This window comes from Gekko japonicus, unplaced genomic scaffold (genome assembly GCF_001447785.1).
Source record: "Gekko japonicus isolate JY-2015 unplaced genomic scaffold, Gekko_japonicus_V1.1 scaffold433, whole genome shotgun sequence".
Taxonomy (NCBI): domain Eukaryota; kingdom Metazoa; phylum Chordata; class Lepidosauria; order Squamata; family Gekkonidae; genus Gekko; species Gekko japonicus.
The window spans coordinates 881,153-900,948 of NW_015160222.1; the positions used below are offsets into that span (position 1 = coordinate 881,153).

Consider the following 19,796-nt stretch of genomic DNA (forward strand, 5'->3'; position numbering starts at 1 on the left):
CCCTGTTTTTTCTCGTCTGGTTCGAAAACTTCTGGCAATGTCCGCACTTAGAAACACAGTGCGACTCCCCTAAACAGACGAGGCAAAGCGAATGCCCGTCGGTGGGGGATATTTTAAGGCCGCAAGTCTTACACCGTTTGAAACAACCCCACCGCGGGGCCATAGGCCAGTGGAGGGGAAACGTAAAGACAAGAAACAAACACACCGGAGAAAAATGCTAACTACAAAAATTAAAAAAAGGAAACTAACTAAACGCAAGTTTAGCAAAAAGTTTGGTACTTAACAGACCGAAGCAGAAGGCGTCCTACCAGCGCGGCGGTCAGAAAAGAACTGGCGGGATCTGCGTGCCCCTCCTTGAAAAAATGCTAACTACAAAAAACAAAATTAAAAAAAGGAAACTAACTAAACGCAAGTTTAGCAAAAAGTTTGGTACTTAACAGACCGAAGCAGAAGGCGTCCTACCAGCGCGGCGGTCAGAAAAGAACTGGCGGGATCTGCGTGCCCCTCCTTGGTCATGCGCAGTGGAGCCGGCGCGTGACCTGGGAGAGGCGCGAAAATCCCTTTTGCTAGCTACCGGTACCGAGAAGGTTCAGCGCAGGCGCAGTATATCCCAAGGGTGTGATGCACAGAGACCACGAAGAAGATTATATAGGAATCCAATCTTAATGTACAAGGCCCTTAGTGATGATGCTGAAGTGTACTTGGATTGCATGGTCCAAAACCCATATGGCTAAGCAAAAAGAATTTGATGAGAAATCAACAATGATAGCTTAAGAGACAGCCAACTTTACCTGCTTTATATGAGAAATGGTGGCATCACGTGGGACATCTAGACTTATATAGATTCCAGTGGGTAGGAGGCAGTCCACAGATATTGAGCCATCGGCTGCTATCTGTGAATCTACTGCCCAGATGTCCAGGGTATCTGCCATGGCAGGAGGCATCGTAGATTTTAAATATCATAACCACATGGTCCTAACAGGGGAAAAAATAAGATTCAACCATCTGAGAACTTGTGAGATCAGAACTGAACACTAAATACATCTAAGCCATCCCACCCATAATGCAATACAAAAACTTTATGAAATGAGAATATCTTTTTCAGGCTGTAGTTATGATTAAAGTGTCAAACACACACACATACACAAAACCCCCTAAGAACGCTATGAAATGAACAAGGACCCGAAAAAAGGAAACAACAGCCAGGGAGAGAAAAAGAGTGAAGGACATTTTCCATATTTCTTTAATTCCAGTCTACTAGACAAAAGACCCAAAAACACATACACAAAAGACTGCAACCTCAGTACAGAGCCTTGATTAAAATCTTCACAAAGGAGAGACTGTAAGACTATGAAATTAAGAATAAATGAAAATTTTAGAAAGCAAAGTATTTTGCTCACAAGAATAGACTTTAAAGGAAAAAGGAAATCATAAAACTGAGGATGAATAAAACATTTAAACTAAGAAAGGAACAGAATGAACTGGAGAAATAGTAAACAGTAATCCTAGAAGGGCATATGCAAGCAATGTTGTGAAGTGTATGTCAGTCTACAAATGGGGAGAAACTGGCTCAAAATTCCATTCTGCCATGAACTTTAGCTGGTGAACTTGAGCCAAGCACTCAGCCTAACTGTCTCACAGGGTTACTGTGAGGATAATGAGGGAGGTAAGAGCTATGCATGATGCTCTAAGCTTCACAGAGAAAGAGCAGGAAAAAATCATGTGATTAATTAAATATCACAATTGAGTGAATAGTTTAAATTAGATGTTTCAACATTTATAGACCCAGGACCCTCTTTAAACCCAGTCTGCTGGCTTCATTTCCACCACACCCCTCCTGGACGTTAATTTATCTGCTTCTCGCTCCCCACTCATTTTCTCCATATGCCTACAATTTTTCTGTATTACTTGCTTTCCCTTTCTATAATTAAAAATAAAACAAAGGGTGGTTGTTCCTCTGGTGCAATCCAACTTTAGTTGGCCAATGAGCCAACTTTGATTCTCAACCCAGCAGTTGAAGATCATTGACAATAACAACAGTTATTCTAAAGCCATACTGCAATATAGACTTCCCTTATAGGTTATAACCACCCACATTTATCCTTTATGAATGCAAGTAATTTAATAAAATGTACTAGATCCTTGTTTTTAGCATGTCGGACTAGGACCTGAGAGAATTAGGTTCAAATCTCCACTGTGCCATGGAAGCTTGTGGGATGGCAAGTCCCAGACTCTCAGCCTAACCTATCTCACAGGGTTGTTGTGAGAATAAAATGGAGGACAAGAGAATAGAATCATCAAGTTGGAAGGGGCCATACAGAACATCAAGTCCAACCCCCTGCCCAATGCAGGACCAGCCTAAAGCATCTCTGACAAATATTTGTCCAGCCTCTTCTTGAAAGTTGTCATGAAGGGGAGCGAACCACCTCTCTAGGCAGCTGATTCCACCTTTGAACTACTCTGACCATGAAAAAGTTTTTCCTAATATCCAGCCAATACCTTTCGGCATGTAATTTAAACCCGTTGCTTCGGGTCCTATCCTCTGCTGCCAACTGGAACAGCTCCTTGTCCTCCTCCAAATGACAGCCTTTCAGATATTTAAAGAGAGCAATCATGTCCCCCCTCAATCTCCTCTTCTCTAAACTAAACATTCCCAAGGCCCTTAGCCTTTCCTCGTAGGGCTGTCTCCAGACCACTGATCATCCTCTTCACTCTCTTCTGCACCCTCTTGATTTTGTCCACATCTTTTTTGAAGGGAGGCCTCCAGAACTGCACAGCGTACTCAAGGTGCGGCCTGACCAAGGCAGTATACAGAGGGGCTATGACCTCCTGTGATTTCGATGTTATGGCCCTTTTAATACAACCCAAGACTGAATTTGCCTTTTTTACAACCGCATCACACTGACTGCTCATATTTAGTTTACAGTCCACTCTTACCCGACTCTTACCTCTTTCGCATACAGTACTCCCCAGAAATGTTTTTTTTGTGTGTGGCCCAGATGTAATACTCTGCATTTGAAACCCATTTGAAACCCATTCATGTTAACACAGATAACATTTTGCTACATTGCAAACAATGTTGTAGTAAAATCTCTGAAGCCGCATGGAGAGAGCTAACATGAACATGCATGCCACATGGACTCTTATCCATGCTGTGCTATTTTTAAGTGGTTACCATGAATGTACAAATTGTACAGATGCCTACAAGTATGCTCATCTTTCTAAATGACACTTGATGTCCATTTCAGTTCTGTTATTTTAGGATTTTTTTAAAAAAAATTAAGGTCTTTCTGACATTAGATGCGTACTGAAGAAACAGAGACTGAACTGAACCCCACTAGTTCAAATGGAGAAGACTGGTGGGATTTTTATAAGTGGCACAGTTCCAAGGAAGAGTCTCCTCTGTGGATATGCCTTTCTACAATTTTAATTCATTGTAAATCATGCAGCCAACTGTACAGAAAGTTGCCAGGAGAATGCATTCCAAGCGAATGCCAATTTGCAAAGCCAAAGTTTGGAGACCCTTTCAAGAAGCAAATAAAATGAACATACACATTGGTTAGCAGAAGATCATTTAGTGTTCATCAATGAAACCGATTAGCTTCTTTCAGAAATGACATCCAGTCCTCATTCTTCCTGCCACTTGCTGATGGTGTAAAGGTCAGTGAAATGCAAGTATTAATACAGAATAACAGCACTTGTCACAGCCATGAGGCTCCTATGAGAATGAATCACAGGCCAAACTGTATAAACGCAAGGCAATGCTGGTGAGTGACTAACCAACACCCCCACATCCAGCAACTGAAACTGTGCCAAGCAGCCATCTGTATGGCAAACAGCAACATGAGTGGAATCTTAAACAGCTCTTTTAAAAAACTTTTGCTGGGGGCTATTTCAAGCAACTAAGCTCATATCTATTTATACCTACCCTCACAGTAAAAATAACTTCCTATATAAAAAAGGAGGAAGTAAATAAAGCACTCACAACCAGCATTCCCAGCATCCCAGTAAAAGACTAATACAATTGCAGTATTTCCTAACAAGAAAACTTTTTGAAAATAGGTGGGGTATCTGCAAGATCCAAAAAGATTAATGTACCAGAATTTTAAAAAGTAAAAATTGAGCATGTATTCGTAACCATTATTACCTTAACTGGATAGTCTGCAAGAGGTATTTAAAAAAAAAATGATGGTGGAGGAAGAGCTAAGAAGGAAAACCCCTCTTTCCATTGTGGAAGATCACAGAACATGGTTATAGGAGAAGCTGAATCATCCCCTTTCCCCAAAGACCACCTTATGGTGCTCCTCAGTTTTCAGTTTCGTTCCGAAGTATGTATACACACCCATTAAACACCATCATCCATAAGGGAATAGGTGATCCTGAAGATATGTTAGTCCCAATCCCAAGTGCGTATCTGCTTGGTACACATAAGACAACACTTTTGAAGTGTGGTTCTTGCTTTGTTTTGGCATCTTCTTTGAGTACACGAATATACCAGTAAGACCCATCTCCCATTTTAATGAAAGTAGATGCAGCATTTTACTATTTTAGACAAAAAATACAGCTTCCCCCCCCTCCTCACAAACTACCCACTATACCTACCAAACTGTACATCTCAAATACAACACTTTTTCTGTGTGACTCCCGTGTGAAGAAAATCTAGCCATTACTATTAGTAATCAACATATTTTGTATAAACATCATTCTTATGAAGCAAGGTATTTATTAGTCTATATTAACACCAGAGATAGGACCTGACAATCATTGGTGCCTTCCTAAGATTGTAGTCTTATGTTTATATCTCTGGAAATGAAATCCTATAGGAATTCAGGAACTATTATAACACTTAAGTATGTTCAAGCTAATCATTCTTGCTCAGAGCCCAATCAGCTGAGCTTGTTCTCCATGGGAGGGGGGGGGAAACGCTTTATACTGAACAATCATATGTTCTTGTTCTGCGGAAGGGGATATAAGTAATTGATAATATAATGGCTTAAACTGCATGGAAGTTCCTGCCTCTGTCCTGCTCATCCTTTTTATGTAGCTCTTAGTTTGCTTCTCTATTACCTTATTATGAGGCTGCCAGGAGTGGCGCTAGAGGAGGCACGGCTGGCTAGTGCCACCCCAAACAAGGAGCTTGCCACCCCAGTCCAGTAAAATCTGAAAATCTTTGGGCTAAAAAGGATACTTCTGGAAGGTATGACTACACATAAGATACTGAAGAAACAAGAAAAGGAAAATGGTTCAAAAGTATTGTATATATTCTTTTTGTGAAATGTTCTTATTCAGTTCAAATTCTGAAGGCTGCATTTCTATAAGCAAAAGGGTATGCAACTGGAAAGATCTTATACATATACAAACAAGGTCAGTATCTACTACTCATTTTGGGGGGGGGGGCATTTTCTAGGTAAACAGGTTTGCGATTGGGCTGTCAGTCTAACAGTACATAAAAAGCTAAACCCAAGCAAAAACACACTGAAATCTGTAAAAGCTTCATTAGTTTTCTACCTTAGCCAGCCTTGCAATAATTTATGAGACTCTGTAAAACTGCCATGAACTTTAACAACAACATTAATGAGCTACCGTAAATGAAGGCTTCCCCTTAGCAGGACCATGCATTAAGTAACTGCTCAATAAAAACCAATGCCCTTTTGTTCTGCATGTTAATTTCTGATATTTCATGAGTTTAGTAGAAAAACACAGAAAGGAGAGTTATTGTTAAAAATTTGTTGTGGTTGTTGACCAAGTATGACCTTCATTGTTGCACAAGTGCAAATTCCATTAATTTGAATATTCCACAGATAGGACAGGTGTCTCAGCTGAAAAAAAAGATTCTTTAAAAAGATGCAAGTGCAGCACATACAGTAAACAGAAAAATTACATTTTTAGCTTAACAGCCAGTTTAGTCATTCAGTACTCCTTTGAGGGGAGTGAGCCTTGCAGAATGGCACTTCCTTTGACTAGGCATCATTTCATAAGTAATTAGGGTAAGACTGGGATATCTGTCCCCAGAGAAGTCACTCATAAGAAGGGCTACAAACACACCAAAGCAGCTTTCTTCCAGGATAGGGATGCCAAACTTCAGATGGGGTCTGGAGTTCTTATAATTACAAGTGATCTTCAAACCACATAGATGTTTTTCCCTGGAAAAAATGGCAGCTTCAGAGGGCAAATTAATTATTGTATGGCACGGTGTGCAGTACAACCAGGATATTCGAAAACTGTAAGACAGCCTTAAGTTCTAGTTCTTTTGTGGCGAACTAGACTCTTTTGTCATAAGCTGAGAGAGCTCTGAAAGAGCTGTGACTGACCCAAGGTCACCCAGCTGGCTACATGTGGAGGAGTGGGGAATCAAACCCAGTTCTCCAGATTAGAGTCCGCCGCTTTTATCCACTACACCAAACTGGCTCTCTGAGGGCAGATACTTTGGCATAAAATAGATTCTAGGTAAAACCCCTCTTCAAACTTCCCCCGTTCACAGACAATGCCCCCAGATCTCTAGGAGTTTCCCAGGCTGGACCTGGCCGCTCTATTCTAGGAGCCTCGGGAAGGAATTGCACCATTTGAGGACAGACATTTTGTAATAACTTTCTCCCATGCCTACCACATCAGAAGAACAGAAAAATGACCTGCTGTAAGCAGGCAGACCATACCTCATTGCTGGGGGGGGGGGCGGCGGCGAGTGTTTGGAAATGAACACCCCAGGAGTTCATATGCCAGACAACTTGATCAAAATGTATACAAGATGGAAGCCAGCCTGGACATGTCGATAGACATGTCGAGGCAAAGACCCTGGAAGGTGTAAGAATTTTGGTCTGACCATGCTATGACCCCTCCCTTCACTCTAAGGTATGCATCAGCTTGAACAATGGGCTTGTCTCATCCCAGAGCTAATGCTGTTTACCTGGATCATTATCATTTCTATCTGACAAGAAACACCAATTAAGAAAAGAAGAACCACTATATAAACTTATACAGCCACTGAAAACAGTGATTTGATGTTTGTGGTCAGCAATGCTCCCTCTAAGCTGTGGAGTCTTGTGAGCAAAAAATCTACTTTGTGAATGAGCGATTCAGCTGCTGCATAAATGAGTTTGCTCTGGATCCATCCTTCCTGAGCTAAGACAAAAATGCGTGAGCTGGAGGCTAAGAAACTCTGAGCTAGTTCACACTAACTCAGCTTAGAGGGAACACTGGTGGCCAGGTATTTGATACTGCATGCCAACCTGATAAATGTTTACTCAGAAGTCAGTCCCAGGCTGTGATGACAGGAAGCAAAGAGCAGGAATCAATAAACAGTTCTCACAATGGAGGGAAGTAAGCAGTGGGGTGCCACAAGGATTGGTACTGGGGACGGTACTATTTAATGTATTCATCAGGGATTTGGAACTAGGGGTGAGTAGTATAGTGGCCAAGTTTGCAGATGACACAAAATTATTCAGGATGGTGAAAACCAAGGCTGACTATGAAGAGCTCTAAGAAGACCTCCACAAACTGGGTGAGTGGGTGAGAATGTGGCAAATGAAGTTCAGTGTTGGTAAGTGTGAGGTGATGCACATTGGGACAAAAAAAATCCCAACTTCAAGTATAGGCTAATGGGGGTCTAACTTGCAGAAATTGAGAGGGGAAAAGATCTTCGAGTTGTGGGGGATAGCTCCATGAAAGTGTCAACCCAGTGTGCTGCAACATTGAAAAAGGCAAGGATTATTAGGAAAAGGACTGAGCATAAAATGGCTGACATTGTATTGCCCCTGTATAGATCTATGGTGAGGCCTCCTTTGAAATACTGTGTACAATTCTGGTCACTGTATCTCAAAAATGACATTGCAGAGCTGGAAAAAGTACAACTAAGATGATTAAGGGGTTGGAGCACCTTTCCTATGAGGAAAGGCTGAAGAGTCTGGGACTTTTAAGAGACAACTAATCTTTCAGTATTAACGAAGCTACTATAGTCAAGGTAACAGAGTATTTAATTTCCTGAGTTAAGACAGATAGCAGTTCACAGCACCTTTTGGGCCTCTCTGCAGAAACACTCAATGTCCCTTTCCTGGCTAGCTGTGAAGCTAACTGGCAAGAAATCATTGTTTGGATGTCTGTGGCTGCTCTGTCTGATTTTACTTAGAGATTCTGTGATACGCAAAACCTGGCTCATGAACAAAAACAAAGTAGAGGCTCTACCACAAGTATATTTTTTCAAGACTTGTCATATTTAGACAGTATAATTTTTACTATAGAACATATTTATTATACTGTGAAAGTACGATATTTGGAAATGTTAAAACAGCCACTAAATGTGGCTTTCATTTCATTCAGAAACTTAAGAGTTTGCACTAACTCAGTACTAACACACGTGGTGCTAGTACAACTTTTGGTTTCTTAAACTATTTGAATCAAATGTCAGAAAATTTAATTAGAAACACTTACATGATTCACCAAATAAACTCTCTCCTCCCCAAAAGAACATAAGATGGTACAGAGCAAGGTTATAATAAGAAGCAAATATGTGAGCAGGTAAGTTCCCCAATCAAATCTCACCTTGCCAAGAACTCAACCAAATAGTCTTATGTGCAACACAATGTCTTTCAGAGATGCGAAGCCCCTCCAAAAAACAGGAAAAAGCCCGTTTCCCCCCTCATTTTTCCCACCTGAATTTTTCTAATGTTGAGAATACTGGGGGGGGGGGCTCTTATGAAATATTTTCTCTTTTAGGATGAGTGAAATGCTTTTAAAGACAGTGTAGGCATGCTGTACACACAGAGAGATCTTAAATTAAAGATGCATTTCTGTACCTAGAAGGATAATTAATCTTCACGAGGAAAGCAGGCAGGGCTTTCACTGCTTCTCAACTGATGCATGCCTTCTGTTGTCCTTTTGACCTGACCGTATTCTTATGGTTGACCTTTTCACCTCTCCCTCAAACCACTGTGAGACATATACCCACAGACTGGTTAACAAGTAGCTTAATGCCCTACCTTGCTGAAGGGGGGGAGAGATCAGAAAGAGTTGGGGCAGAAACTGCAGCAAAGCCTCACACGAAAACTCTAAAAGTTTGTTGAGAACTGAGCTCTTTCTAACCACTAACCACAGAAGAAAGAAGACAGTATCTACCTGGAACTACAACTAGGTGTAAAGATATTATTAATGACTGTGTGACCCTTTTTCTTACCAAATGATATGTTTTATGTTGTTTACCATAAAGCTTGTATTTTCTGTTTAATCCCTTTCCCCCCTACTTCTCAGATAGGAAAAATTAAGGTACATGTAGTAAGGCAGCACAGGGTGCATCAGTTTGCAGTTTTCTGTCAAGTATTGGGCATATTGTATTTTATGTTAAAGCAGTAAAATTAGTTTAGGTTTGATAGGATAGTAAATATTGCATGTATTTCAATTGTTCCCCAAATTTCCATTTTTTTTCTGGAAAAAGCAGGGAAAACTGTTTTTCCTACTGTTGCTTCAGAATTTCCTGAAATTGTATTTCTCTACGCTCTCTCATCCTCTGTCTCCCATCAACATTACAATTATAGTAATTCTGATGTACATTATAGGATTGCTGAAAGGATCACTGCAATATCAGCTGCACTCAGATGTCAAGAGCTGCAGTTTGTTGTGAGAATGAGGCAGGATGTTCCCAGGCTTGCACGCACCCTCCCATCAAGCACTGCAACGAGACTGAAGTACAACAAATCTATACTCATACAGCAAATCTACAGTCTACCTGCAATTTGTTGTAACATCCAAAATCAGGTGCTTCAATGAATTGTGTTTTGTTTTGTTTTCCCCCCTTACAGCTAGCTAGTATTCTAAACATGAACTGAAACATTGTTTTTACCCACGAACCTACTCCAGTTTGCTGAAGTTCCCCAGTGTAGGGCATCTCCAATCATGGTGTTGCATGTCAGGAGAAAGAGGGGAAGTGGGGGGAGCTGAGAACTTCCTGTTTCATTCTCATCCCAAACTATAGATGACATCTATAGATTATGACATCTGGATTAATCCAATACACATAAAGCACTCTGAAAATATTACATAAATCTTCTAAATATTACTGCTACTTTGAAAAGTCTTCAAAATTTATCTAGAAGTACATTCTGCTCCCAAAACATATCTTTGAATGACAAGAATCTGACCAATTCACATCAATACTTGCACTTCTAAAGGTCTTAAAATAATTGATACCACCAACAAAACCATTCTTTCCTCTATGCTCTTTTATATACTAACAGCTAATTCACGCTTTATCATTTGCTTTCATTCAAAAGCATAAACTATAAACGCCTCGCTGGTGTAAAGAGAGCAGATGTGTAAAACTCAGTAATTGGTCTTTAAAATCAACTGGAAAAGACTGGGCACTCACTGGCAAGTACAAAAGTGAGCACTGGTCCTACAAAAACCCTCCACCCCCAATCCTGTAGAAATAGATGCTAGCCACTCTGTGGGCCTGTTTCAAAACAGAATGTAAATATGTTACATAAACAAACAAACAGAACAACTTGGTAGCTTTCTTGGCCCAAACTTCTGTAGGACTAGAAAGATTCTGAAAAATATCTAGCACTATTCATAGAGCACTACATCTTCTATAAATCAACATTTGCAATATTTATCAGTTCATTTCAGATTATTTATTCTGCACCATCATCAGGAAACAGAACAATGCAAAACAAAGCACCACATAAAGCATTTATGTAACAAAACAACATAAAATACTATAAAACTAAAATCTAGGGTTGGAACAAAGTTTGGTTTCTATGATGTCAGAACTGGACTTTTTTTCTCTTTATGGAACACCGCAGCCTTGAACAGAGGAACAATCTGGGAACAGCGACTGACTGAAAAATGGCTCACAGGATAACAGCAAAGCATGCTTGCTCCCTTCACAACTCCTCTGACCAACATAGAGGACTCCCATGTCTAATTTTCATTTTTAAATTTCTCAGGAAACTGTTACACTGATCTGACATGTTGATATCTACACGAGCTCTTGCTTAAGTGAGTGCGGTCAAGCAACCCACCGCAGCCATAATGTTTAATCATGGTTTGTTGCCTTATTCTTGGTTAAGTTCTCAATTGTACCATGAAATCATGGCTTAGTTTGTCATGCTATACCCAACTGCGAGAGGTTGGCTGTGCTTTTAAATAATGTGTTCATTTTAAACAATTGTCATGCTGTTTTATGATTTTATTATGTCTCACCTTGCAAGCCATGTCAAGCAGTTTCTCTGGAGAGGTGTTACACGGGTTTTATTAATGGGCAAAAAATAAAATAAAATAGATATCAATAAGACCTGCTTGTCACATTGGGAAATGGGCTGAACTGCTTTCATGTTTGTTCTGTGCAGTTTTAATACTTGAAAACGGCAAGTAAGAATAAAGAGGGTGAGGGCAGGCCTGGCAGACCTTATATGCCCACTCTTTCTGCCTCCAACATCGCCACATCTCCATGTACCAGCATCAGGACAGGCACATGCCTCCCTGTCCTTTTCCTCCACCTCCTTGAGTGGTGGGATGGAACAGCATAGTTTAAAAATTCTTTTCAAACCATGGTTTCATATCCTGGTTCGTGGTCAATTCTTAACCATGGTTTAGATATTCATTTAAAATAATTATGGAAAAGAAAAAACAACTTGTTAGGTGCTGTATGAATTAGAAAGTGTAGTTTCACAAAGCTGTTACAGAGGTAAAAAGGCTCCCCCAGCTCATTAAAGACAGGCAAGACCCCAGAATAACAAGATAAATATATTCAGCCTCCAAAATCTTTGGTAAATCCATAAAAGACGGAAACCCTAGTCTGTGCATAAACCGACTAGGGGTGTGCAAAAATAATAATAATTCAGCCCATTCGGATTCGTCCGAATCAGGCAGAATCCATTTAGGCTGGCAGTAAGACTCCCGCATGTCAGTTTCGTCAGTACCAGAGAGTCTTTTGGCCAGCCGAATGTCAATTTCAGCCCCATTATATCCTATGGGCTATTGAAGTCAACAGCGAAAACATAGGGTATATTCTGGGGGCTGGAGGGGAGGGGGCTTGAGGGAGAGACTCCATACTTGCAGGGTAGCTGCTGAAGCGTCTCCCATAGAGAACAATGGAGGGGATGGGGCAACCTGTTTGGGGGCCCGTAGAATTGAACCCCCTGGTCCAATGTTCTTCAAACATGGTTGGTATCTTGGGGAGAGGCTCCAGAAGCTATCCTGTGAATTTGGAGCCTCTCCCTCAAACCCCCTCCCCTCCAGCCCCCAGAATATACCCTATGTTTTTGCCATTGACTTCAATGGCCCATGGGATATAATGGGGCCGAATTGCCGCCGAAATTTGGCCTGCAGCAGCCCGAAAGGGGTCCGAATGGGCCATTTTCGGGGGTGCATTCGGTTTGGATGAACCGAATACACATCCCTAAAACTGACCTTAGCATAAGAAGAAGAAAGGCTCTCTGAAGTACTGAAAACTGTCAATCGTACTTTCAGCACACTGCATATAATCAGTGCACCAAGAGGGGAGAAGGATCACAGTGGAAAGTCCTGCCTCCAACCTACATGCTCTAAAGTGAAAGTCTGAATAAACACTGCATGCATAAGAGTGTATGTGTGCAGAGCTCTTTCAATGCAAACAGGAACTGTAAAAAATAAGTAGGAAGCAGTCTTTGCCAACACGGTCCCATTCACCCTCTATGCACATTCACTGTACATACTTTGAGCATGTGAAAGAGGCTTCTGTTTTGCCTATATCCAAGTAAACGGATTGATAAAGTACAAACGTAACTACCATACAAAATGACATCTTTAAAGTAAAGGAACTCACATTGTTGTTTTCTGTAGAGAGCGATCTTAATTTCTTTACACTTGGACTGGCCTATTTGTGCAAACCATCTTTCCTCCAGGTTGACTGCGAAGGCTTCGCCAAGTGGAACCTTTAAAAAAAGGGACAACATCACATTTTAACAGTAGGTAATTAAACAAATCCAATTATGTTAACAATGACAGAATCTTTCTGTTAGCTCTCAGTTCACAAACACAACCTTGCTCTTTTCTTTCACATTTTGCACAAAACTCTTCATTTCACATATAGCAAATACAATTCTCTCTAACTCCAGGACTCTCATATGTCTGATGAAACAACTCAGACCCAGTCTGGCTTACTGATCCCTCTTTTCTGGGCTTCCTGAAACAGCTTAGCAGAAATGAGAAATGAAAACATAAAGATGCAAGTAAAAGAAGGGATCTTCCTCCCACTGGTGCACCTTGTCTGTTTTTCACTTCTTTCACCAATGGGGAGGAAGGAGAAAAGTCAGACAGAAGTAATACCAGAAAGAGGTAATGCAGAGACTAGAAGAAAAGCAGCACTTGGCCTTGCCATAATGGCACGGAGTTGAGATCATATTGGTTTTTCACCTGCCTAACAAAAAGGCTCATTCATTAGTTCACTCACAGAACTGGATGCCTAATAGTTGCCTTCTCCCTGCAAGGCTGGTGGACTGATTCAGATGGTTCATCCTCAGAGATTAATGGAACCTGCTGACTTCCAGGCGGCTCTGGGGAATTTTAAGAGCCTCCCCGGTAACTCTGTGAAGGCCCCTGTAACTGCACAGAATGGTGAGCTGACTGAGGCCATATACAGAGTTGTTCCTTGGCGTCTTCTTCCATGCTCTGTGAGACCCCTCAGCTCCTTGGTTGAACAGGCAGCAGGGCGACATGAAGCAGACTGGAAGGCGACTTGAGCAATGTTGGTGGAAGGCTCAAGGTGAATCAGATCGAGCATGTCATAAAGCCCATTTACAGGGCTATGAAGTGGTGGTGATGGCAGTGAATAAGACTTTCTTTTGGGCCACCATTGCATCAGCAGACTCTTTTGTTCAAAGTGTGGCATGACTTGGTAACACCTAAATTCAACTCTACAGGTGATGAAAATGTGGACCCCAGCTATGATGTTATTGCAAGGTTCTTTGCTGACAAACTCTCTCTCATCCATTCCAACTTGGGGGCCAAGCTGAACACAGATTTGGTCCTCAAGATGTCAGATGTGCCTGCTTGTCCTGTTATGGATAGTTTCAGATTGATCCTGCCTATGGGTGCTGACAGGATCTTTGGAAGTGTGAGGGCCGCCACTTCTGTTTTGGATCCACACCCTTCAAGGCTTCTAAAATCTTGCCAGGAAAAGGTATTGGAGCCAATAGTGAAAATCATCCATTCCTCCCTGATTGAGGGGGCTCTCCCTGGACCTTTGAAGGAGGCAGTTGTTAGAGCTCTGCCCAAAAAACCTTCACTGGCTAGGGATAAAGTGGCCAATTATAGGCTAGTTTCCAAATTACCTTTTCTAAAGAAGGTGATAGTGTGTGGTGGCAGAGCAGCTCCAGGGTTTCCTGAATGACACATCTGCCCTTGACCCATTTCAGTCCAGTTTCAAACCCAGGCCTTGGGTTCACCAAGATGGCTTTAGTTGCACTGGTGGACAATCTTCCTCTAAAGCTGGACATGGGACAATCTTCCCTACTGATACTGTTGGACCTCCCAGTAGCCTTTGATACAGTCAACCACTCCTTTCTTATCCACTGACTTGAATCCGGAGTTGGTATTAAGTTAGTCTTAAGGATGTAGCCCTTCCATGACTTCACTCTTTTCTGTCTGACCGGATACAAAGAGTCTCCACTGGAGGTGCAGAATCAACTGGGTGGAATTTATCTTGTGGGATGCAACAGGGTTCTATTCTCTCACCCATGCTTTTTATTTAGAGTTGCCAAGTCCCCAGTTGGGGGTGGGGGATCCCCCAGTTTTGTGGGATCCTGCCTGCTGCTGACCACCTAGCTGGTGGGAGAAAACCCCCCTACAACAATGTGAAGTGATGTGTCTATGTCACCAGCTCTGGTTTTTGGGCAAAACTTTATGGTTTGAGGGCAATTTTACCATAGGGTTTTGGCCAAAAACCAGATAATTGCCCCTGAAGTACCTATGTCACTTCTGGGTGACATAGGCATGATGCATGGCGTCACTTTCAGTGACATAGGCATGTTGGGAGTGATGCTTCCAGCTCTCAGAGTGTCACCCCATTCCCCTGCCAGCTGCTCGAAGGGACCTGGCAACCATATTTTTATTATATATGAGGCTGCTGACTGAGACTGACCAGAGCTTTCAGGTTGGGTGTCACCAAAACACAGATGACACCCAGCTCTATATTTCATTATCCAAACCTCCAGATCTTGGTTCTAAACCAGTGCTTTCAGGCTGTGGTCAAGTGACTAAGGCAGTACAAACTGATGTTGGATCCAGACAAGACAGTGATAATGCTTGTTAGGAAGGCTGATATAGAAGGACTGAATCCACTTGTCCTAGATGGAGTAACAGTGCTTTTCCAGAGCAAATTAAGAGCTTGGGGGTGCTTATGGGCCCTCTGCCTTGCTGTTTGAAAAGCAGGCTGGCATGGTGACCTGGAGGGCTTTCTATCAGCTGCATCTGAGTCACCAACTTTCTCATTACCCAGACTCAGCTGATCTGGCCATGCTGATCCATACTTCTGTAACTTCATGGTTGTTGGCTGGTCGCTTGACCGTATTAATAAACTTGACTTGACTTCATGGTTGGATTACTGCAATGTACTCTACATGGAGCTGCCCTTGATGACAACCCAGAAACTACAACTGGTCCAGACTGTGGCAGCCCGACTACTGTCAGGGGTTAGCAGCCAGTAACGTATGTTACACACTTTGAAACAGCTTCTTTGACTGCCACTCTGTTTCTGAGTTCAGTCAAGGTGCTGGTTATAACCTTTAAAGCCTTTCATGACCTAAGACCCACATATTTGAAGTGCCATCTCCTTCCACACATCCCTGCACACCAATTATAGACATCAGACAGCCATCGGTTGACTCCATCTGGCAATGATGAGAGCCCAGACCTTTTCCATCTTGGCTCTGGTTCAGTGGGATGGATTTCTTGAAGAACTGAGAATGCCCCCCCCTCCCTGGAGATCTTCAGGAGGCACTGCAAGGCCTGCCTGTATGCCAGGGCACTTGAGGGGGGTTGAACAGCAGGCATATTTTAAGAGGGGAGGGATCTGGGGCTTGTTATTTAATCTTTGATTTTAACTGAGGGAAGTCTTATATATTGGGAAATAGATGGCAAGACAGCTCACACATATAATATACAACTTCTCATAAAAATGATGTACCTTTTTGGCTACAGATAATTAAGCTAGAACAAATTTAAGGTTGCATACATGGAAATATGTTAAACCTGAGTATTTTAACAGGAATTATAACTTGCCACACTACATTTATTAAATTATAAGGTGCATAAACTACCTATTTAGCTTTGTTAAGTTGTGAATGCCCATATTCCTAAATAGTTAAAAGAGTATTAGCAATAAATGAACTAAAATTATTGAGAAGGTTTTGACTTTTTCATAAAGTGAAATTTTATGAGAAAACCAGTCCTATAATCAAAATTTGGGGGGTGGGGAGAAGAGACGAGTTAATAATAAATGAATACATTAATATTTATTAATTGTGGCCTAGAACATTACTAGAGGGAAAGCTGAACTGTCTTGAGATCTTAAAAAACAACACTACACTCATATCTGTATGAAAAACCACAAGCATGTAGCTACAAGTCCTTTCATTAAAACATTCTCCCTATATGAAGATATAAGCATGTTAAGACAAACTTCTGCAGATTACCATGCACAGCAGGAACCAAAAGCCCTAGCAGCTGATCCCAAGCATATTTACTTGGAAAAAGTCCACCTTAAAGACTAGCAAGTTGCCCATTCACATATTTAATGCTAAACCCATAGCTCAGCTATTATATGAGATTAGGGTTGTCAGATACCCTTGTTGCGCCAGCAGGGGGATTTGGGGGTGTTCTGTGGGTGGGCATGGACATTGTGCAATGTGGCAACATTGGGGGCAATACTCTGCTGTTTGGGTAAAACTCTATGGTAAAAATGCCTCAAACCATAAAGTTTTGTCCAAAAAGCAGAGCATCACCCCACCGACATGCTGAAGTCACTTCCGGATGATGTCAGCACATCACACACAGGGGTGGGGGAAATTTCCTCCCACCGGCCAGCTGGCCACTGGTGGGCAGGAGCCCATGAAAGTGGGGGATCTCCTACCCCCACCTGGGGAATGGTATCCCTTTATGGGATCCCCAAATGGATTGGTGCATTTAATCAGTTTGTTGAGAAGATTCAAGCTTCCTTCTTACATCACATTTTGGGTGTTACAAATTGTGTAGGATATGCAGCCATGTGTTTAGAGACTGGGCTGAGTCTTTTAGAAACAGCAGCCTGGCTCCAGACCTTGAAATTTTGGCTCATTTTATATCTTCTATCTGACCAGAACCCTCATATCCCTAATCAAGTACCTAGGTTCTCTCCCAATTACCATGAGGCTCTGGGAACTGGTTGCCAAAAACTTTGGAAAATTTCCATTTTCCTCCTCCTTTAAAGTTTATGATTGTTAATTTATGTTATTTCTTGATATTGTCTATACAGTTAGGTAACTTGAAATAAATGCTTAATAAAGGTTTCTGATCTGACTAGCAAGTTTTTCTTCTAGAAGAAGTCTTCATGGTCTTGAACCATGTACATAAGAATGCAACCCACGTGACTCAGTCTGGTTCACAGATACCTGCATGCAACTTTTCTTTCTGAAGTCTCCCAGGGCAAACAATTTCCCATCTAACATTATTTGACATCATCTAGAAGCTAAAGTAAAACAGAGGAAGACAATGTGCATATGCTCTGGCAGTGACCCCATTAGGTACCTTCACACAGCTACTTCCCACACAGACCAACACGTACAAACCATCTTGCTCTGCTCTACCTCTAGTCATTTCACCTACCTTCCTGAGCCATCTGCTGTGGTCAGAAAGCTTTTACTTTTGCCCCACAACAGGCCAGAGGAGGATGGGTAAGGGAACCAGCAGAGGAAAGGGACAAGAAGGACATCAGCTGCACCATCTCTAGGCAAGGCCACTACAATCCTAGGAAGCCAAAGTATAGTTCCTTGGGTTAGTGGCAAACTGACAGCCTGATATACTTGTTAAAAGAACAGCTTCAAATAAACTTGTACATGCAAGGACAAAAGGACTAAGTCAATAAGGATCAGGAACTCAGTGTTAAAACTTCTCCATAGTACATATTATTCGACAGTATACCTCAGATTTTATGCAAGGTCAGACATTTCCCATCTAACTTCAATCTGAGGCAGATTATCTTAAAAGTGTACTAACTAAATTCACTAATACACATGTATTAATTGCTAGTCCAATTAGTCTGAATCCACTTAATGCAGCTGCTGCCAACATGTAGGGTAACATGCGACCACAATGATATGCAAGACCATTTTCTGCCAAATACATGGACACAGATGATTGAAATTGGAAACTAATAGATGCAAAACCAGATGTCCTTTTTGTTTCCTAGAGATTCCTCAGATGAACCCCCCCCCCAAAAAAAACACCAAATACAGCACTACACTGGCTGCTGTATCAGAACTGTTGCACAGCAAACTAACCCATGACAGAACAGACTTGGTGTAGAGTGGAGTTGTGCAACAGTGGACCAACAGCTTTCAAATACAGAGCAAATCTGATGTGCAATGATACTTGTTATGCATTTGAATGTACCTACGTGAATCTGCATTATGTTTGACTTAGTAGCTGGTTATGTTGAATCTGCTGTTCCATTATACTGATTAGTGTACTTAGTGTTTTCGTTGCTCAATAGAATATATTTACTCTTGAAAACACCCTTGTATGTGAGTCTACCTCAATAATATGGATGGATTAACAAGAAATAACTTTCAATACCCAATTCATCACACAGATTAAGTGGATCGGTTTTGCACTGCAGTACACGACAAATCACACAAGCTAGCTATGTATCTGTATACACCACAGATTTGCACTGGTACAGAAACACTGATTGATATAGCCTGCAGAAGAACAGCGTGGAATTCCTGACTCCACTACCCCTAGCAGCCACTGCTAAGCAAGCCCAGTATTTAACAACCACAAGAATTCACACAAAGGGGCTGTGACCAAGAACTACTGATGCCTTATAGAATTGTCCTGGTAGTGACTTGTCTAGCAACACATTTCTGGTTACTGCCCCACATATGCAAGCAAAAAAGGAACACACACACACACACACTTTCCCCCCTCAAAAGAGGCTGGACACTCAAATCTCTCCCCCCCCCCTGTAAACCAATCAGAACATGAAAAGTCAGCAAGCTCAAAATTTTCTAGTGTGAAAGAGGAACACACACCTACTGTAAAAATTAGTTCTTGATCGACCAGATGCTTTCCAAAAGGAAAACAGAACCACACACACACAAATACACACAAGTCCCTTACCTATCAAATCTGGGAACACATGAGCATGCTGCTAAATAAAAATGACAGTGCAAGTTAAAAATGCTAATTTTTTTAAATCTAGCAAATTGGCACTACTGTGGATTACCTTTCATGAGGCCTCAAAGCTGCCAGTCCATAAAAGATTCTTTCAGACTAGTGCAGCAAAGCTTTCACAAAATGGGTTCTGCTGCAATCCAACAGAGCAGATGAATACATAGCCAGCATCCTTGCCAAGGGAGCATGCACTGCAGTCTCTTTTCTGCCTTTATGAAACCTATCCTGAAAGTTAAAGGGAAAATAAATCCAAAAAGGACAGGGGAGATGAGATGCTAAGCCATTCTAACTGTAATTCAAAGTCTCTCCTCTGATTCCCATGGCTTTACTCAACAAAGTCTATAGAAGACAAGGGCCTAAAACACCTTAAGTATTTAGCAGCTACAAGTTTTTTTTTA

At 41.6% G+C, this 19,796-nt stretch overlaps 1 protein-coding gene across 1 annotated transcript in view; it reads right to left on the minus strand.

The window, feature by feature from the left end:
• The window catches only part of PIK3CB (phosphatidylinositol-4,5-bisphosphate 3-kinase catalytic subunit beta), a 130,288-nt gene that overhangs the window by 76,139 nt on the left and 34,353 nt on the right, over nt 1–19,796 (minus strand). Inside the window, exons 2-3 of the mRNA XM_015411297.1 lie at nt 12,794–12,902; nt 792–975 (exon numbers count right to left, since the gene is read on the minus strand). Coding sequence (XP_015266783.1) covers nt 792–944 — 153 coding nt within the window. The 5' untranslated portion in view covers nt 945–975; nt 12,794–12,902. The remainder of the gene's footprint in view (nt 1–791; nt 976–12,793; nt 12,903–19,796) is intronic.